The 21,333-nt window shown below is 37.4% G+C and overlaps 3 protein-coding genes across 5 annotated transcripts; 1 reads left to right on the plus strand and 2 right to left on the minus strand.

Moving 5' to 3' along the window:
- Positions 1-2,957: 2,957 nt before the first annotated feature.
- On the minus strand, positions 2,958-5,601 carry LOC121795173 (UDP-URONIC ACID TRANSPORTER 1-like). The gene is made up of 4 exons (XM_042193625.1): positions 4,929-5,601; positions 4,076-4,179; positions 3,553-3,781; positions 2,958-3,367 (listed from the first exon to the last, which is right to left on the minus strand). The coding sequence occupies exons 1-4, from the start codon at positions 5,370-5,372 to the stop codon at positions 3,221-3,223; spliced, it is 924 nt and encodes a 307-aa protein (XP_042049559.1). The 5' UTR covers positions 5,373-5,601; the 3' UTR covers positions 2,958-3,220.
- Positions 5,602-5,744: 143 nt separating this feature from the next.
- LOC121795174 lies at positions 5,745-8,938 on the minus strand. Of its 3 annotated transcripts, none has more exons than XM_042193628.1 (5): positions 8,733-8,938; positions 7,904-7,946; positions 7,715-7,806; positions 7,530-7,641; positions 5,745-5,917 (listed from the first exon to the last, which is right to left on the minus strand). In XM_042193628.1, the coding sequence occupies exons 1-4, from the start codon at positions 8,799-8,801 to the stop codon at positions 7,531-7,533; spliced, it is 315 nt and encodes a 104-aa protein (XP_042049562.1). In that variant the 5' UTR covers positions 8,802-8,938; the 3' UTR covers positions 5,745-5,917; position 7,530. The 3 variants fall into 3 exon arrangements, with proteins under 3 accessions (XP_042049562.1, XP_042049561.1, XP_042049560.1); XM_042193627.1 differs by lacking the exon at positions 5,745-5,917 and adding an exon at positions 6,986-7,236; XM_042193626.1 differs by lacking the exon at positions 5,745-5,917 and having other exon boundaries at positions 7,361-7,641; positions 8,733-8,937.
- Positions 8,939-11,697: 2,759 nt separating this feature from the next.
- Positions 11,698-14,744, plus strand: LOC121796639. The gene is made up of 8 exons (XM_042195447.1): positions 11,698-12,355; positions 12,439-12,494; positions 12,744-12,861; positions 13,367-13,414; positions 13,617-13,813; positions 13,903-14,001; positions 14,090-14,155; positions 14,374-14,744. The coding sequence occupies exons 1-8, from the start codon at positions 11,698-11,700 to the stop codon at positions 14,551-14,553; spliced, it is 1,422 nt and encodes a 473-aa protein (XP_042051381.1). The 3' UTR covers positions 14,554-14,744.
- The last annotated feature ends 6,589 nt before the right edge of the window (positions 14,745-21,333 follow it).

The following is a 21,333-nucleotide window of genomic DNA, read 5'->3' on the forward strand; positions in this document are numbered from 1 at the left end:
CTTGCCTCCGACTCCGGTTGCTGTGATTGCTATGCTTGATGGTGCCGAAGTGATTGCTCGGCACTTTTAAGCGCAATCTGCAGACATTCTTTTGCTCTCTTTTGATCACCTCGGATGACCGCTATCCCACCTTTAGTGGGGATCTTGATGGTGAGGTGATAAGTAGAGCAAACGGCCCGAACTGTGTTGAGCCAGTCCCTCCCCAGGATGATGTTGTACGGAGACCGAGCTTTCACCACAAAGAACTCGATCATCGTATTGGAGCTTGTAGGCGCTTTTCCCACCGTGATCGGAAGGCTGATAATACCTTCAGGGCGGGTGTCCTCCTGGGCGAAACTTTTCAGAGGAAGTGGAGCCGGACTGAGCCGAGCTGGATCCATTTCCATTTTATCGAAACATTCTTTAAAAAGAATGCTGACTGACGCTCCTGTATCCACAAATACTCTGTGGACCAGTTTGTTTGCCACCCCGGCTTGAATGACAATAGCGTCTTGGTGAGGAGAGATGGCTGGGACGGGATCGGCATCTGAAAATGTAATCACTTCGTCTTTCTTCAGCCTTTTATGTGTTGGTTCCTCTTGATTGGAACCTCTGCGTTCTGCTTTTAGGGACGACTTAGTCTTCCCGGCTGGGAGAGCATCAATAGTCAGGATTACTCCATCATATTGCGGCTCGTCGTCGTCTTCGGGATCCTCATGCCTTTTCGGATCCTGAGGATTGCAGTTCGCACCTCTCTGCTTTTTGTTCTTTTTCGGCTGCTTGCTTTGGTATTTTTTTAACGTTCCTGTTTTCACAAGAACATCAATACCTGCAGCCAAATCTCGGCACTCCTCGGTATCGTGACCGTGGGTTTGATGGAAGGAGCAATATTGATCCTGAAGTCGCCGTGCGGCTGATTTCGTCATCCGCTTTGGTTTTTCGAACATATCGGAATGTAGTTCGAAAATTTCCGCTCTTGACTTGTTTAATGGTACGAACTGAGCGGGCGGCTTCTCAGGATTGAGACGTGGCCCCAATCTGCCTTGTACCGGTGCCCTTTGAATTCTTTCAAAAGGAGTTCGGCGAGGAAGCACCTGGTCGCTTTGATCGGGCTTCCTTTTGTCTCCTTGGGATGAGCTGTCTAACGACCGTTTTCGACGGTCTGCCTCATCCGCACGAGAAAACTGGTCCGCAATGTCCCACATTTCTTGAGCTGTTTGCGGACCGCACTCCACGAGCTTTCTGTAGAGAGCTCCGGGCAGGATTCCATTTTGGAATGCCGAGATGACAAGTAGATCATTGAGATTATCTACTTGTAGGCATTCCTTATGGAATCTCGTCAGGAAGTCGCTGATCTTTTCGTCGCGACCTTGACGTATAGAAAGCAGCTGAGCCGAAGTGATTCGGGCTTCCGCTTTCTGAAAGAACCTCCTGTGGAAAGCATCCATGAGATCTCGGTAGGATCTGATGCTGCCTTGAGGAAGGCTGTCGAACCACCTTCTGGCGTTCCCGATGAGCAGCTCGGGGAACAGCTTGCACATGTGGACCTCATTGAGACCCTGGTTCGCCATATTATATTGATAGCGTCCCAAGAAGTCATGAGGATCCTCTAGCCCGTCATAAGTCATTGACGGTGTCCGATAGTTCCGCGGCAAAGGAGTTCGGGTGATGTCGTCCGAGAATGGAGTCTTTAATGCTCCGTACATGGCGAACCCGACATCTCTTCGGTACGGAGGAGATGGAGTTCTCCTGTGGTTCCGGTACCGAGGAGGAACATGTCGGGGTTGAGGATTCTTTCTCCTGGAAGACACGTCACTACTGCGGTAGTGACTTTCATGTCTGGATGAGGAGGGAGAATCCGCCGTTGTCTTCTCCGACTGTTGGCTCTTCTGCAGGAAGGTTAAGAACTCCTCCTGCTTCTCGGCCAAGAACAGCTTGACAGCCTCGTTCAAATTGGGCTGCTGGGAAGACTCGGTGCGATGACTCCTGGAGTGGCTTGCTCCTTCTTCGTGAGAACCGGAGGTAGACGTCTCCCGAGGCCGTTTTTCAGACCTGCGAGCTGGACTAGCTTCCTCACGGTTATCACGAACAGTATTATGGGTGTTATGTGATCTGGTATGCATTTTTTTTTTTTTTTTTTTTTTGGGGTAGAAAAAGGGTCAAAAATTCGCTTTATCACAAATTTGGTTCTCTGTTTCCCACAGACGGCGCCAGTGATGAAGCGGCGAATTTTTGATGTTTGTAAATGCAGGAAATAAATGAAGATCAACACAGAGATTTTACGTGGTTCGATTTACTGAGGTAAATCTACGTCCACGGGGAGAAATGGGGGCAGGTTTGTATTGCTTGATCTGCGAATTACAGCTTACAACACTGGCCTGCTTTATGATATTCTCTCTAGAGAGCTTTTTAGAATTTAACAGAAGAAGAAAAAGAGACCTTATCTATCTGACCTAGGTTCTATTTATACAGTGAACCAAGATCGTGGCATGCAGCATTTATTAGGTAGTGGATGTCGTGGAGATCGTGGCGACCTTGCATGGGTCCACTATCCTGCATGAGTTAATGACTGCTTGACACCACTAAATAGATCGTCGGTGTAGTGGAGGTGGAAATCCTGCATGAGTCCACTATCTCCTAGTTCGGTCGAATACTGAGACCGAACTGCTGAATTATTGCCGAGCAGCTTTTGCCGATCTGAGAGTAGAGCTTGATGCCGACCTGAGAGCAGAGCTTGATGAGTTGGCTTTCACCGAGCTGTAGGCTGGGGCCGAACTCTTTGGTTGTGCCGAACTGAACTCTTTAGTCACGCCGGACTGATACTCTTTAGTCATGCCGAACTGATACTCTGTCTTGGGCTTTACTGCTGTTGGGCTTGTTTAGTACGTACTCCATCACTGTTGAATCTGTATTTTGATTTCGAACTATTTCTTACTTTTATTGTTCAGGTTTCTCTTTTGCTTTATGTTCTTGTTTGCTGTGTTATAAATCCATAATTTTATCACTAAAAATAAGCTTACATTTCTAAACTTGTCTACTAGTCTGATTCAGGGCATAGCATAATGCAAATTGGAGCTGCCAAAAAATAAACTCTATCTAACTATCTAAAGCTGATGTTGCACAGCAATGTGCAAGCCACTGATCTCTTAAGTCTCTTGTAGTTGCAATTACAATAATGGCCTCTATATATTCCTACTGAACATAGGATAAGATCACACGCAAAGAATAGCACTGCGAATGCTCATTTGAGTCTCCTCTTCGACTCTCCATAGGCAACGACCCCCATGACTGTCATGGTGTAACCAGCAATACCGATGAAGGTGACTGGATTTCTGAAGATGAGGATCGAGATGACAACGGCCACTGCACCTTTAGCATTACCTAAAACCTGGTCACAAAAATAAGCAAGTACCAGAAGACTTCAGATAGATAAACAAATATGGCTAATTTTATCACATCACTGGTCTTATTTTTCAAATGCACGATCATATGTATTGCGGTGTGAAGACCCCTTAAAAGAAACGTATTCAATACTATCCATCCATACACACAATCTGGTTGAGGAATACGTACTTGGAGTGTTAGAGCACTGGTATGCTTAGTCACCAGGAAATTGCACAAGTTCGCTCCATAAGCCATTGTTGAATTGACGAAAAGAAAAGTCCACATGAATTTATGTTCCTTTCCAAGCGTGACAACTAAGTCGAGCACATCAGGCTCCATTACGAACGCAGCAGGGATCAAAACTACAACAGCAATTGGTGCCATATAAAGCATCAAATTCATAGAGTTCAGCTTTTCCCTGCAATAACAAGTGGTTTGTTGTTGACTATGCTTTGAGAAAGAGAAGATCAACTCCAACAGAGAGCAACGATTATCAAAACACGGATACAACAGTGTTTTTATTAAGACAGTCAGCTAGACTACATGTTGCTTCTCCTTCAGCTTCTATCTGTTGATGATTGAAGAAAATAAAATGTGAAACGGTCTAGACTTACTGCCTAAAGCTTTTTTTTTCAGCTAGAAGAAGTCATACAGGAAAGGCAAAAGGAGAGTCAAGAAAATAGTTTAGCAGATATTTTGATTAGTTACTTACCCTTCACTAGAAAGAAGGACCCCCTGAAGCACTGACTTGAAGGCTCTCGCTGCAGTTGCGCTTATACACATAATAAACCCATACAAATGGAAGCTGGGCTCGCCCTACAAGAGACAAGAAACTAATGTAATATCAGAAACCAGAAATCAAGATTGAGTACGAAACAATTGGTAGTAGTTAGTACAGATGCCATTAACCAACGATAGTATTGCTTTAGACTAAATGCAAAATGCGTATATACTAATGACTCCAGAACAGGGCTCAGTCGCAGCATTCACTGTTATTAAGGGAACTAGGAAAGTAGCTCGAGCACGTTGGCAACTTCTGCAGATATACAGGACGTGGATAGAAATTACATTGCGAATTGTGAATGCGCTGTGCAACAGAGGTAAAATCAGCATGCATGAGCACTGCCGATCCTATTATGTCTAACCAACAAAAGATAACCACGCCAGTGAAGGTATAGTCTTTGCACAATATAGTAAATTCGTTAAAACTTTAGATCATTTAGTTATATTACAAGCAGCACTTAGATAAAAATACATCTAACCGTGATAAATAAAACACGCGAAGTAACAAGATCGCAGATCTGATATTCATTTCTGAAGTGAACAGCAAAAGTTAGTAGCAAAAGTGAGAGATCGAATCGATCCAACAAGGGAAAACTGAAATTAATTGTTGTTACCATAAACCGTACTATCAATTAGGATGCATCGATATTCAGATCTTGTATAAAATAGCCAATCGAAGCCACAAAATTTCCTTAGTTATGATGCAGCAAAACAATCACAAAATTCGAATCTATCATCAGATGAGATGAAGCAAAAAAACTCATACATACATACATACATACCCCACTAGCAATGACGACGCCAGCCACTACAGGGACTAGGCAGGTATAGGTAGCCCAGGCCTCCCGCTTCTGCGTCATGAGATACGCAAATAGCGCGGTGAAGAAGGGAGTGGTGGCACCGACGGCCTGATTGAAGGAGACGGGAAGGAACTTGAGGGAGATGTTGCCGCCGACGACGGAGGCGCAGAATACGATGCTGAGGGTGGCGATTCGGAGGAATTGGGAGCGCGATTTGAGGCGCTGGAAGGGGACGAGTTTGAGGAAGATGATGGAGATGTAGCTGAGGACGGCGCAGGCGGACATGTGGCACATTGTGAGGAAGATGGGGAAGGAGAAGCCATAGTTGGAGAGGAGGAATTTGTTGAGGAGGAGGACGCCGATGTTGGTCGAGTACCATAGGATTACGAGGCTGGTGATGAACACTGCGTCCTTCTTAGATGACATTGTTTATTTTGTGAGAGAGAGGTTGTTGGATTTGGATTGAATTGTTGGATTTTCATTTCCTGGTGGACATTGTGGATTAATTGCAGAGATCTGTGTTCTGCAATTGCAGGATGAATTATTGTTGGTGTGTGTGTGTGTTAAAAGAATTTGTGTTGCCAAATTTGTATAGGTGGCGGCGATGGAGTCTGCCTAATCCGAGGCTTTACATTTCAATTTTCACGCTTCAACAATGCAATGCATACTTCACACCACCACTCTACCACATTACGTTATTATTCCTTTTTTTCATTTCAGGCTAACAAATTGTCATACATTATTTATTACTCCATTTTAACTTCAAATAGTTTGTAAATTTTAAATATAAAATAATAATAATAGTGAAATTCCTTTATTATTAAATATTTAAAATTACTCATTAAAAATATATATAAATCTTCAAAATCCTAAAATATAAAACTATTCGGTGTACATCCGGCGTTGCATCTCTGACATCGACGACATATCATCCTCATCCATCATCATTTCCCTCAATTGGCTCTCCTCACCTATATAATGAAAATGAACAAAGATCAAATACAAAAGAAGATTCATTGCCTTTGGTTTATGTGTCTTCAATGTGTTTTATTTTCATTTTGGTTTCATTTGTTTTATTTTACTTCATTTTTTATTTTTTCTATATCTTTTTATTTGTATTTATTTTTTAATATTTGTTAAAAAATATTATTTTAAATTTTATTAAAATATTAAGAAACATGATTTTAATTGGTACTTTTTGTTTTAATTTTAAAAAATTTAGTTAATTCCAATTTAAAATGAAATATTTTTCATTAATTACATTTTTTATTTAAAGAAATTAAAAATGGGACCCACAATGCTTAATTGAAGGAATGGTGGACAAAAAGTGGTTTAGGCCCATAAATAGTGTAGTGAATAAATGGTGTAAAGAATAGTAGGGTATGTAGTGAATAAATGGTTTAAAGAATAGTAGGGTAGTGGATACCCCACCTGACTTAATCTACACATAATAGCATAATTGACTCAACTCACTACTCAAATAACTATTCCCTCCGTCCAAACTTAATTAGTTCGTAATCCTTTTCGGGTCATCTCAGGTATTATCTCTTTATTTAACTCACTAAATATGGAGTATTTCTAAATTATTGTGTCGAATAAAACGTCTCACTTAAGTAAGTCGGGACGGAGGAGTGCCTATTTACAGCAACTTCCCTGTGTATATTTATTGGCTCGATAACATGCATCAAGACCAAGGCGAAATTATTACTAGTTAGGAATCTGAGGGGAGTCACGGCTACTACAGACTTAAGAGGGAACAGCTGCAACAACTTATTGGATTGGAGTAATTGTTACTGTGGTAAATGGTAATACGCGCATATTTCTAGTTCTCTCATTTATCCTTTTTTGATCAAATTAGTTTTTACGCATCAAGCATACTCATTCATCTATTTTGTATGTTCTCATCTGTAAATACAATCTAAGCATCGATCATGACTCACACAAGGAAAAAAAAAGGTGTGACTAGTGGATGGTAATTTTGTTGTGAAGCCTATTACTGAAAAATATGTCAAGCCTATAACTACTTTCAGTGCTTAATCTGAAAGCAAAACATGCATTTTGATTTCTTTACTATAGAAAGCAAAATATCAATCTGCTCATGATCAGATAAAACATCTCTTTGAGGGAAGCTAGAGCAATTATAGGCAATCTAATTTAGTTTCCCAGGTTACTTAACACGTTAAGCCATGAGACTCTGCAAAGCCGATGTTCCAGATAAACTCAATACTTGCAATCTAGCTGTTCACTCCTGACTTGGACTCGGCATCAAGCAAACAACCGCAATGAGTCTCTGTTGTTAAGTGATTGAGGAAAAAAATCACTGAACAAAGATTTGAAATCTAGGTGGAAAAGATCATCATCTTTAGAGAGAATATTTTATTCTTCTATAGAAAGAAGAATAAATGCATGTAGGATTCACATTTAAAGAGAGCAAATTTCTATGATTTAAATTAATCATTTGACAAAAGAAGCTCGAATACAAGTTTTCGTTTTTCCAGTTTCCAGTTCACCAGATCTTGAATTCTAGAACAATCAGTTTCCAATAAAAGAACACGCTATCAATGCAGTTCATATTCTCCATACCTTACTTAGCTACCGGTTTGCTACCAGCCTCCTTCAATGCTCGAACAAGATGTATAATCCGGTATTCTAGCTTTGCATTTTCAGTAGCAAGCCTCTGCAACTCCTTCGTAGCCTGATGCAAGGATAATCAGAAAGGTGGATTTTAATTCAACACATTACTGTAAGATCCCAGTAATGAACACTACCTTTTCCCTTTCCGCAAGCTGCTCGGCCTTTGCACTCTCGAGCTGCGATTGGAGGTCGCCTACTAACTTAAGTTGTTCGTCGTTTCCAGATCCTGAACAAGACCATTTGCAAAGGGGACCAAAAATCAGAGGACCATTTTTTATGTCCAAGTTTCCAGCTGAGGAAGTGAACCTGAATCTTGAGAATACCTTGGTTTCTGGCCAGAGAAGCTTCAAGTCTTGCCAGGCGATCCTTCACAACGTAATCAAGTGTCAAAATAATTTTATGGCAATGCAATCAAAATATATACAGATTATGCAACCTTCACTGAAACGATGGACAAAAATTTTCCTAGATATTATTTAGCTATATTGTTTGGTGACAGAACCTTTTTACAGGTTACAGAGACTCCAAAACTCGAGCTGAACTCTTATTTTGCTCTCCTGCTAGTTTCCATCCAAAAAAAAAAAGCAAATTGAAGTGGTGAACACCATAATGTCACATAAGTCGAAGCCGTGTATTTATGGTCTAATTTGGGGTTAACTATTTTGGTAAAACATAACAGATGCCAAGTAGTTGCCGACTGAATATAGTGAATGTGATTTGTGCATTAGTAATTACGCATTGGTAGGAAGTATCTTGTTACTCAGAGCATGTGATTATGCACATATGCAAGCAGCATCTCTACAGCCACAGCAATAACACAATTGATAAGGTTCGCTTCCTAAATATTTCCATATTATCTACAATAGCATAGAGTAAAAATACTAGGTCACTGATAAAATAAAGAATGTTAAGCAAATGCCCTTAATTTTTGCTATAATCCAACATCATTCTTCAATTCAAATTGAGAAACTCATGGCTTAACCGCATCAACAAGCACAAGCGTATGAGAAAAAATAGCATTCAATCAATAAAGAATGACACGCCAAATTCAGAAATCAACAAACACGCGCACACACACAGCAGTAGGATGAAATCCAAAAATAAAAATAAAAATAAAAATCAAGAATCTTAAAAGAGTTGGAGCACTGAAACCTCTGCTTCAGAAGCTCTTTGGTAAAAGGGCCTCAGTGTTTCTTCGAGATTGTTTGATTCCGCCGCCATTTTCGCTCCCTCGCTCACAACGAATGCGAACTCAGATAGTTGTACCAACAAAGTAAAAGATCAATTTGCAACTTACACGACGTTTTTAGTTTATTTGGAATGCGTTTGTTTTAGCAGAAATGTCAAAATTAGGGAAAAATTAGCCCTCGATGTGGTTATTCAATTTTCAGGTTAATTGATAACCTAGTCGAATAATATATCCTCGGTCGCATAAAAATATAAATATTTAAGATGACATAGATTTTAATGCATAATTAATAAAATAAAATATAGAAAAAATAATAATTGGAATATTGTTAGTGAATAATGAGACTCGCCTTATTAAAAAGAAAGAAGTTACCAAAAAAAACTATTTTTAAGACGCATACCAAAATGAAAAATGTCATATTTTTATGAAACAGAGTATAGTACTAAAAAAATTTAATCTCAGTATAAATTGACATGATATCAATCATTGGTGTTAACTGAAATATTCATTTTTTAAAAAATACCCATATTGAAATTTAGAGTTTTATTGGTTAGTAAATATATTTGACCATATTTGTTCTGATATCCCACGTACCTTCGCCTAGGAGCATCCACAATAGAACTCGAGAGGGTGTGTCGTGCCACTCAAGGCATTCCACCGGGTGGCGCCCTCATCGGGAGGTCGGGTCGGATGACAAAGACAAGGGATGGTGATGGAGTGGGATACTGCTCTACGCCCTTGCGGACAAGGCGCCGCCAGAGAGGGAGGAATTTTGGATAGGGAGGGGCGGGGGTTGGGGAATTTTTAAAATTATAATTTATCAATTTTTTATGAAAAAAAATGAAATTTTAATTTTAGGAGTTGTAAATTTTTAGTTTTTTAGACTTCATAGGATTTTATTTTTTATGAATTTAATAAATTAATTTCATTTTTTATGTTGTTATAAAATATAATTTTATAATAATTTGAATGAAAATAATGAATAGCGCAAATTAATAGAATAGATAGTTTTACTAGCTGAGTAGTTGTAGCAGAAAAAGATGATTTCAATCGATTTTGTGTGCATTTATGTGGTAAAAGAAAATGAAAATTCTAAAATAAACTTTCACAATTAATTCCATTTAAATCTTACTCATACAATATTAATGGTGTAGCGCGATAGGGACCTAACTATAGAATATAATACTACTAGTATTATGACGTACGTGAAGTATACAAATTAATATGGTACCATAATGCCATTGCATTGCAATAGGCCAATAGCCAATAGCCAATAGCCAATAGTATAAGATTATTATCATACGGTTTTAACGCTAAAAAATACGGTGTACCGGGAAATATGCTTGTAAAAATAGTCTTCACCGAGCAAGAGCCTTTAAAATGTCAACACATAATTTTGTTGACATTTTAATATATTGTATTGACATTATGTGTTGATATTTTAATATCATAGTGTTGGCATTTTTAATATAGTGCGTTAATGAGTTAACAAAATTAACAACTTAAAAAGTTAGCAATATAGCACACCCCGGATGCATAATATATAAACTGAATTATTTTATTTAGTGGAGCATTGTGTAGGAGTTATGAGCTACAGTATATGGGAGGGATATTACATCCAATATTGTGGTGGTAGTCATTGTAATTTCGTTGGACATGCATCATCAGTTGAAATTTGAAAATACTAAAATTGATTAGTTAAAATGAGAAGTAGTTGCAGCAGCTGAAACTCCTAACCTCTGAAATTAATGACCGCTTGTAAAGTGGGATCCAATCCATTCCATTCCATTCCATTCCATTCCATACCATTAATTACCACCACCTTAAATGCATGGTTTGGCATCCAACTGCTTCAATCAATGCCCACTCCCTCTCTCTCTCTCCACCTTTCTGTATTCTGAATGCTAGTTGTGACCCCAGACACAGAATAAATATGAATAATTTAGGAGGTGCATGCAATTTCAATCATTTTAAAATCAATTAATGTTTCTAAGTAGCCTCTCCAAGATTCCAGAGTTGTTGAAATTGTCACTCAAGCAAAGGTTGGTGCTTTTTTTCCCTTTTCTTTTCTAGAATTTTAGGTTTTTTATCACTTGGTAGTTGAACAAACTCCGGCGGAATTCACAAAGTTACCCATTTATTTATTATAGTAGTATATTCAGTTGTGATATTACATATGCAATGAAGCTAAATTTTGAAGAGATTAGGCTTTATCTGATTGTGCATTGTCTGTTTGTGAAATATTTGTGGTTGGGATTAACAAAATTTAAAGAATTGGAGGGTTGGATATTGAGTAGGGATTAGATCAGACCATAAAATTAGTTCAGAGTTGGGTGGACTTTTCACTAGAAAAACATTCTGCTTTTCTGATTATCCGCCAACCCCAGATTTCTGTGATTGAATATTGGTTGTTAGATAGATCATATATAGATCCAGAAAATATTAGCACAAGTTATAGAACATCTGTATAAATTCTTGATAGAAAATTTGAATTTGCTGATTAGTGTTCTTCATCATTTTGTTGTGTTGGAATAGTTGTGATTGTAGTCAAAGATCATTGATAAGTCACCCCTTTTGCACTTGCAAATTACTTAAAATTCTTACTAGAGTGTTTTAATTTGAACTTTTATAGAGAAATGCAAGTTTCTTTATTAGTTTCTCCTTCATATTTTTGTTGTTGGAATAGTTATCATTGACAAGCAACTCCTGCTCTTGCAAATTTTTGGGATTTTCCTTTGCACTTGAAAACTAGTTTAAATTCTGGATAAGGGTATCTTGATTTGGATTTTTGGAGAAATACAAGTTTCTTTATTAGTTTCTGCTTCATAAATTGGTGATTGTAGTGAAAGATCATTGATAAGCAACTCCTTTTGCACTTGCAAATTTGCCAAGTCTTGTTGAAACTTGAGCTCCTTATACTTGGAAGAGATGGTTGGCAGCATTGAGGTTGCAAACAACTGCACACACTCAAATGGGGTCGTACAGAGCAGCAATGGCTCCGAGGAGAAGCTAGACGAGCTTCGTAGATACGTTGGCAAGGCCGATGGCGACCTCTTGAAGATTGTTGGTGTTGGAGGAGGCGCGTGGGGGAGTGTCTTTGCAGCATTGCTTCAAGACAGTTATGGCCAGTACCGGGACAAGGTCCAGATCAGGATATGGAGGCGGCCTGGGAGAGCTGTTGACAGAGCCACAGCTGAGCACCTGTTTGAGGTGATCAACTCAAGGGAGGACGTGCTGAGGAGGCTGATAAGGAGATGCGCGTATCTCAAGTATGTCAAGGCACGCCTGGGTGACCGGACGCTCTATGCTGACGAGATCTTGAAAGACGGCTTCTGCCTCAACATGATTGACACGCCACTTTGCCCTATGAAGGTTGTGACTAACCTGCAGGAGGCGGTTTGGGATGCGGATATTGTCATCAATGGCCTGCCCTCGACTGAGATACGTGAGGTCTTTGAGGAGATAAGGGATCATTGGAAGGAGAGGATCACCACACCGGTCATCATATCTCTGGCAAAGGGGATAGAGGCGGAGATCAGCCCGTCTCCTCGGATAATAACACCCACACAGATGATCAGCCAAGAAAGTAAGTTGATTGCAACCAATTTAGTCACATAGAGATGTGCAGCTGCATTACTCATCCTATTTTTGTTCTGACTGCGATATCAGCTGGAGTCCCAATAGAGAACATTCCCTGTGCGTGTGTCTTAATCTCTGCAAATATCGTCTCTTTTTTTTCATTTTATCAACTTTTTTTTTGGGTGGAATTGCTAGTAATTAGTGAATTGGGGGAAATGTATGGTTTCGCGTCTTTCTGGGTTTTATAATGTTGATTTGAGGTGTATTATATTGGGAAATATCATTAGCTTAGGTTGATTGTTCTTGCATTTTGTAGCAAATGCAAAAATCCCGAAAATTTGGGGGTTACTGCTGAGTGAAAACCTTATTTGACTGGTTGCTTTGATGATTTTAAGGTACTTTACTGGCTGTCTGGCCTTACATGCAATGATGAGAATTTTATAGCTAAATCCGGTGCTCAACGTGTTGCTTCTGCTGAGGGTGTTGCTCTGATAGCCCCAGACACTTCTCCTAGTGAGTCTCTTTGTTTTTTGTGCTGGATTTTATATATTAATGCTTGATCTATTCACTTTGTGAGAGTATTGTTGTCAAGAATTAGTGCAGAACTCTTTTCCTTTCGTTTAATGTTTAGAAGGTAACCGCAGACTTCAACTCGTTTCAAAGATTCAACTTGGCTTTGTTTTAGCTTGAGTTTTCAACTTATAATTGATAGCAGCTGAGATTCTTTACTCTGCACCTGGAATCTCAACAGTTCCCATATTATATTGATGACTGATTCCTCTCTATGACCATATGGTAAATGAGGAGCATGCCGCGTCTTATCATGGTTCCGAAGTTAGGAAATATGAAGCCTTGCTTTTATATGGTTCTCAATTTATGCATGTGCTTTACTGTAAACAATTTTTCTGTATTCCTTTTTAATTTGTCTCCTTATTTTCCTTCCTAATTAAAGCATTAGAAATACTTATCTCTAAACCTTGTTATTGTTCTAATGGTGAAGTGTCTCCTTTCGTTTCAGGGGGCTTGAACATTGAAGGAGAAGCTGATAGCTGGGATTTTGGTGTAGGTCTGTAAAGAGGATCTATATAATTTACCTTCCTTCTTCTATGTCCATGTCATTCATGAATGGATATAAATTAAGACATATAACCTGTCTTAGCAGCTTTTTTCGTTCACAACGAGCCTCCTAATTCGTGCTTGGTTAAACACAGTCATCTTCAAGATGAAAGATTAGTATTATTGTTTTATTAAATGTTTCTGATCAACAGGTGCTGGATTTTATCTGAATGCTACACAAGAGAAGTGGAAGAACTGGCAAATGTACGACTATGTTGTGAAAGAGTTGCCAGCAGTTCTTAAGGAGAACTTTCTTCAGCTTGACACGTCTCGGGCATCTATATCTGGTCATTCCATGGGTGGACATGGAGCTCTGACAATTTACCTAAAAAACTTAGACAAGTACAAGGTTGATGTGTACAATTCTATGTTATCATTGGCCTTCATTTACTTTGCACCCAAATCCTTTTGCTTAAGTTGCACATTGCATGTTTACAGTCGGTGTCAGCATTCGCTCCTGTTGCAAATCCTATAAACTGTCCATGGGGCCAGAAAGCATTCACAAATTATTTGGGTGAAAACAAGGCTGCCTGGGAGGTATGATCTTTCTGTGATTATGGCCTGTTTGAAGCTGGTGTATTTTTAAAATTAAGTACTTGAACATAAGATATATATCAATATGCAGGAGTATGATGCCAGCATTCTTGTATCGAAGTATACCAATGTTTCAGCGACTATTCTCATTGATCAGGTAAAATTCGCCTTTTTCCATCACTTCAAATGTCTGTTCAGATTATAGTTGAACTTATAGAAAAACCATTGCTTTGATTAACTGCGTTTGTGTCTTCATTGTTCAGTTTACATTTGTATGTTTGGACTTGGGACTTTACCGTTTCTTTCTACTTTCAAGTCAAAGGTATAGCAGGAGCGAAGGTTGTTGCTGATATCTTAACATTCTGTCTTGTGCAGGGAGACGCAGACAAGTTTCTGAGCGAACAGCTCCAGCCGCAAAAGTTTGATGAGGCTTGCCGGAAATCGAAGGTGCCGCTGCTGCTCCGAATGCAACCAGGTTACGATCACTCCTACTATTTCATTGCTACGTTCATCGACGATCATATCCGCCACCACGCCCAAGCCCTTAATCTGTAATGCAATGGCGCTCTAGATCATGTCAGAATGGACTTTGCTTCTGTTTGAACTTGAAAATTATGTAGAAGACGATAGAAGTTGGAGTTGTTTATTGTGTTTGATTTTCCCCTCTCGTTTTCTGGCTTTGATCGCCTACCTTACGCAGAATATATGTGCTTGAATTACTAATACCATCCGGATCCATGTCTCAATACCGTCTCATCCCTTCACTATTCATGGGTCTCACTGCACTTTTTACCACATCTCCTAACTAATAGACAGCACTTGCATTGTTTTATCTCTTAACTATCTCATCCCTTAACTATCTCATCCCTTAACTATTCATTCAATTTCATTTTTTTATTTCCAACAAATTCAATTAATATTTCATTGAAATATTAAATTAATACTAATAATTCATTAAATCATTAAAAACCACAAAAATTACAACCCTGAAAATACGAAAAATACATAATTGAAATCCTAATGTTACAATTTATTGAAATCCGCATAATTATGGAAAGTGATGCGGTGATCATCTAACGGTTGTCAAATTTTGCTCAAATGGATGAAAGAAATGATAAGAATTAAATCAAATTTCCTTTTCTATGATTTCATAGCTATATACCTATCTTCAGAAGGATGGTATGATTGTTTTAAAAAACCGACTATTGAAGTCGGCTCAAACCTTATGAGAAAATGGTGTTCTTCTGAAAATAATGATATTTTTACAGCGATTCATCCCCCTCTTCAATCCTTAAAAATACAAACTTCCAAAGGGGAAATTATTGCTGACCCTTTCAAACGAACTAAAGTAAATGACCCTGAAGAAAATAGAGAATTTTGAAAAATTATTCAACAAAATAATTATGCAAACCAGGCTCTTCATACTATTGCAGGTCAATTAGATACTATTTTTTCAAATAACCTCCCTGCTAGCAGACAAAGTATCCTTAATGATACTTCCAAACCTTTTTTCAAAAGTAATGAAATTTTAAAAAATAAGAATATTTCTTTTAATTCAAAAACTGAGAACATTCTTAAAAAACTCTCTGAAAACCTTGGTGAATCAAGTAAACCAACTACAAATGTTATTCATGAAAGCCATGAGACGAGTACTGAGCAATCAAGCTACTCTTCATCTGAAAAGGAAGATAATTTTGTTGAAAAATTAGAAGACGTTTTCAAAGATTCTAATAACTCCCCCCTCAAGATAAATAAAATCTTCAAAGGGAAAAATTTTAATAGCAGTAAACCTTATTATAATAGACCTTCACCAGCAGACTTACTCTATGAAGAAAGAGGTCAATTTCATAAATCCAGTTATGACGGAACTTCAATAACTGAATGGAATATTGATGGAAAACCTGAATATGAAATTCTCAATACCTTACAAGAAATGGGAATGGCAAAAATGGCATATAGATACGCAGGTATTTCTGAAAAAGAAGCTTGTGTCCTCCTTGTTAATGGCTTTACAGGTCAACTTAAAAATTGGTGGGATAACGCTTTAAGTTTGGAAAGCAAAGAAGAAATTCTTAATCATGTTGTTAATATTGAGGATCAAGATGGGGATATACAAGAAGCAAGCGATGCTTGTGACTTTCTTGTTGTCACCATTTCCATGTATTTCGTAGGAAATCCTAGGGAAGAGTATAATAGCTCTTCTATGGTTTTAAACAACCTTAGATGTCCTTCATTATCTGATTACAGATGGTACAAAGATGTCTTTCTAACTCATGTCCTCAAAAGAAGTGATTGTAACCAAGCTTTCTGGAAAGAAAGATTCATAGCAGGATTACCTAAACTTTTTAGTGAAAGAATAATACAAAAACTCAAAGATGATATTAACTCTGAAAATATCACTTTCGAAAATATAACGTTTGGCCAATTATTTGTTTTTGTCAAAAAGGAAGGGCTAGCCCTTTGCATGGAAATAAAAATACAAAACAAATATAGAAAAGACAAACAAAAGGAGAAAAATGAATTAGGATGCTTCTGTGAAATGTTCGGGATTGAAAAAATTGAAGCTCCTTCTTCTAAGATTAAAAGGAAAACTAAAAAATTCAAAAAATTGCAAAAGCGAGATAATTACAAACCAACCCAAGGTAATTTTAGAAGAACAAAACCTATAAGAAAATTTAAACCACCCAATAATAAAGACAGAAATGAAATAAGATGTTGGTATTGCAAAAAATCAGGTCACACTAAAGACCAATGTTGGAAGAAAAGGAAGAAAAACATTAGGTCATTAAGTAAACAAATTAATAACATGCTAAGAGAAGAAGTTAATTCCTCAGATTCAGAAAATGAATCAGAAATTGAAGAAATTCAAAACATTTCTGAAAGTAGTAATTATCATAGTAGTGTTGAAAATGAAAATGATATTTTCTCCTTTTGAAAATGGATTCTTACTAAATTTAGGATTTAAGTTAGACGACATAAGCCTAAGATAAACTCTAAACATGATAGCTAAATTTTTGCAGGGATGAAACTCATCTCCATGTATTTGAACATCAAGAACAAGAGATTCAAGAATCATAGGATCTGTAAGGTCTACAGAGAAATTTGGAGAGCAATTAAAGTATATTGGGCCATTACAAATATTAGTTTGAACCATAGCTAGTATAGAAGTTTTGTAATTTTTTAATCTTTTGTCCCTAAGAACAATATATATAGGGGTATCAACTCCTATATGAACAAGAGGCTTAACCGCAACTTGAGCAAGCCCAAAATGGGCAAATCTATATTTTTGTTCTCTATATCTTTTTATGGATTCTTCTTTGAGAAGAGGGAAACTTTCAGATTTTTGCAAAATACTCCTAGTTTCTTCATGAGTTCTAATGGAGAAAACTGTCTTGAAATCAAACAGACTTATGTCATAGAAATTTTCTACTTTTTCTTCAGGAATACTCCAGTTTGAATAATTAATAGGAGCATAAGTTTCATTACTCAAAACTATATTCTTATCCATTTTATTTTTGGTTTTGGGTCCTAAAAGACTTCTAAACTTACTGGTCATACTCAAACAGAGGGATAGAGATTAAGATTAGGAGTTGGTTTAGATCTAAGAAACTGGTCGCAGGGGAACACTATGCGTGGAACACCTAGACTTAAGGCTTACCAACCGTCTTACAAGCTTGCCAAACCTGAATTCCAACGTTTCTTTGACTAAGTTTATTCCTAAGGATAATCTGATCATCTCAGCTTCGAGTATAAGACAGTATAAATTATAGGTCTAATAACATCCATTACCGCCATTAAAATGGCTCTGATACCATTTGTACCCAGGTTATCTTTTGATAGTTTTGAATCATCAAACTTATTGGTTAAAACCTTGTTGTTAGAACACGTATTGGCAGAAGCCTTATTGTGTAATAACGTATTGGTCAGAACCATATGGTTTGTGATATGAATGTTATGATAAATTATTCCGTTATTAAACATTATGAAAGACATATTGAAAATATTTTGCATAATGAAAGAAAGCAGAATGAAAGTAAAGAGATTTTAAAAACTAACTTTGGATTAAAACTTCAAGGTAGCAGAGGGAAGGAGGGAGAAGAGCAATGGTTCTGAGATCAGTAACCGGTGTGCTTCTCTTCCTAGAAAACCTCTTATTTATAGCCAACATCCCTGGCTACATAGGAGTAACGTCAGTAGTGACGTAAAACACAATAATTTACATAGTGGAGCAACTATTACAAACAGTATCTTACAGAAACGTAAGCAGTGACGTAAAACACAATAATTTACATAGTGGAATAACTATTACAAGCAGTTTCTTACAAAAGAGTGGCTACGTGTTGATTTTTCTGGAGTAGCCGTCATTCTTGACTTTTGAGGAGAGAGCTTTTGAAGAAGGTGGCTCATGAAGCAATCATGCAGCCAATATGATGTTAATTTGCCGGATCTTGTTTTTACAACGTTTGATGTATTGACAACGTCTTCATTCTTCATTATCATGGTAGAAATCCATATGATAACTTCTTCTAAATCGATATTTGTACATTTCTTCCAGACATCTTTCTTCATTAAGAATTGCTGCCTGGAGCCATCTGAGTTCTGATCTAAAATCGAACTGTTGAAAAGGATGCATCGGTCAGGCTGCAGTAATAATGGAGATAATTTCGAGTGTTCTTTTCATCCTTTTGATTCTATTGATTCTATGAAAAATGTCATCAATGGTTTCTCTAAGAAATGGAAAATCCACTTCTTCAGGAGGGACCTCAAGAACAATCTTTGCAATTTCTGAGAGGGAGGTAACCATTTCGGTATCAATCTTGATATTATCAATGAGAAACCTAGAATAGGCTTCAGTATTCTTCTTTCTAAAGAAACCTGTTTTCAAAATCAAAGGGGTCTTGACCCCCAATAGGATCAGAAGAGACCGATTCTTCAGACTTTGAAGAGACAGACTTTTGGGCCATAAATTCAAAGAAGTCTTTCTTGATATGTTCTGGAAGGTTTTTCAGAAAATCATTTGGTTCCGAGGTACTGGCCTTCTTTGTTCTTTCTGCCTTGCTTTTTTCTTTGTTATCCTTTTGGAAAATCACTTTTTCACCAGTGGTAAAAAATTGTTTGACAGCAGATTCACCTCCAATATGATTTTGGAACTTAGCCCACCATTTAACTTTATAGACCCTTGTCAAGGAGAAAGGAGTATGATCTGGAAAGATTTTTTCAAAATTGAAATCATAGGAAAAAATCCAAGGGACTTTGAATTCCGCATGGAACATGATGAATTTCTGGAAATTTTTGAGAGTGGAATATTCAGCAAAAGTATGAAACCCTTGTTGAACATCAGAAGGGAGAAATTGGATTAAAGATCCCATTTTTCTCCACCAATCGGGGAACCAAACAGGGAACTGTTTTTCACAATTATGATGAAAGCTTATGAACCAAGAGTGATTATAATATCTCAATAAGAAAGCTCTGAACCAGACATTCTTATAATCGATATAATTGTACCCTTGAGCTGGGTGGTTAAAATTTTTGAACTCATTGAGGCCACCAAAAGTGGTTGTGGTAAGGACTCTTTTGATAATGCATTTTGAATACTCAATTCTTTGGATCTGTTGTAAATATGAGTTATTTCAACTGAGTCAGAGTCAATTAGAATAAACTCATAATACTTCTGATCCTTCAAACAATCATCAGATTCTCAGAGTTGGGAAGTATTTGGAAACCGTTTTCTTATGAAATCAATTTGAGAGGGTTTGGCAGGAAACTCAGAGAAAGGAGTCATCCCACAATCTTCATGCCAGTCTTTAGGAAAGTATTTGAACTGTTCAGGCATGTTTGGTATTTGAATATTAGTGGATTTCGGAATATTTGAGGTAAGAGCAGTTTTATAGGGTATTTCAAGGGCGTTTTGAAGAGGGGAAAATCTGTTAGAAAGAATTTGATTAGGTTTTTGAGAAGTTGCTGGGGTCGAGGAAGAGACCAAGGCTTTTGAGGTTGCTTTTGAAGGGAAGACTTCATAGTCTTTGATACTTTGTCTCTTGGATGTCCTAGAGTCTGTCATTGTGACCTTGAAGAAATTCTCTAGTTAGAAAATCAGGTAGAGAATTGTTTTCTCCTTTAATGAACTCAATTTCAAAATCAAATACGGATAAAATTGCTTGTCATCTGGCAAAAATTTGTTTTGAAACAATATTTTGGACATCTTTGGTAAGAACCTCTTTTGCAGATTTGCAATCAATCCTTATTAAGAATTTTTTGTTATAAAGGTCATCTTGGAATTTTTGGATGCATAAAACGATGGATAGAATTTCTTTTTTAATAACGGAATAATTTATTTATGCATTATTCCAGATACCAGAATGGTACCTGACAAGATTTTCTTTTGAATCAAGTCTTTGTTTTAGAATTCCTCCATAACCTATGTTAGAAGCATCTGTTTCTATGATCATAAAGGCTTCTGAATTGGGTATGCCAAGACATGGAAGAGTCTTAACTTGTTGTTTGATAGTTTTGACAACATTAGTATGTTCTTCTGTCCAATTTGAGGGGTTTTTCTTAAGCCTTTGATAAAGAGGTTTACATGTTTCTCTAAGGTTGGGAAAGAAATCTGAGATGTAGTTCAAACATCCTAAGAACCTTTGTAATTGGGTTTTGTCTTTGATTTCATCAGGGAATTTGTCTGTGAAGGTAATAGACCTACTGATGGGTCTAAAGGTTCCTTTGTCAATCTCGTAACCTAGGAATCTAATATTAGTTTGAAAGAGTTTCATTTTTGGGGTGGAAATGACTAAACCATTTTTCTCTATAGTTTTTAGGAAAATTCCTAAATGTCTTATGTGCTGATCAAGATCTTGGGAAAAGACGAGAACATCATCAATGTAGACAATGCAGAATTGACTGTAAGGATTTAAAATATCATTCATGATTTTTTGGAATTCTGAGGGGGCATTTTTTAAACCAAAGGGCATTACATTCCATTCATAATGTCCAAAGGGAACTGTGAAGGCTGTCTTATATCTATCCTTCTCAGCAATTTGAATTTGCCAGAATCCTGACTTAAGATCGAATTTGGAGAATATTTTGGAACTATACAGTCTATTTATGAGGTCTCTCTTATTTGGGATTGGATGTCTAATCCATTGTAAAACTGCATTGAGAGGTTTGTAATTAATAACCAATCTGGGAGTTCCTCTTTCTAATTCTGCCTGTTTCATAACATAGAAAGCTGAACAGCTCCACGGAGAATTTGAAGGCCTAATAAGCTTTTTCCCTAATAAGTCTTTGATTTCTTTCTTACAAACTTCAAGGAGTTCTTGGTTCATTTGGATAGGCCTT

The sequence above is a fragment of the Salvia splendens genome, chromosome 3, assembly GCF_004379255.2.
Source record: "Salvia splendens isolate huo1 chromosome 3, SspV2, whole genome shotgun sequence".
In the NCBI taxonomy this organism is placed as follows: Eukaryota; Viridiplantae; Streptophyta; class Magnoliopsida; order Lamiales; family Lamiaceae; genus Salvia; species Salvia splendens.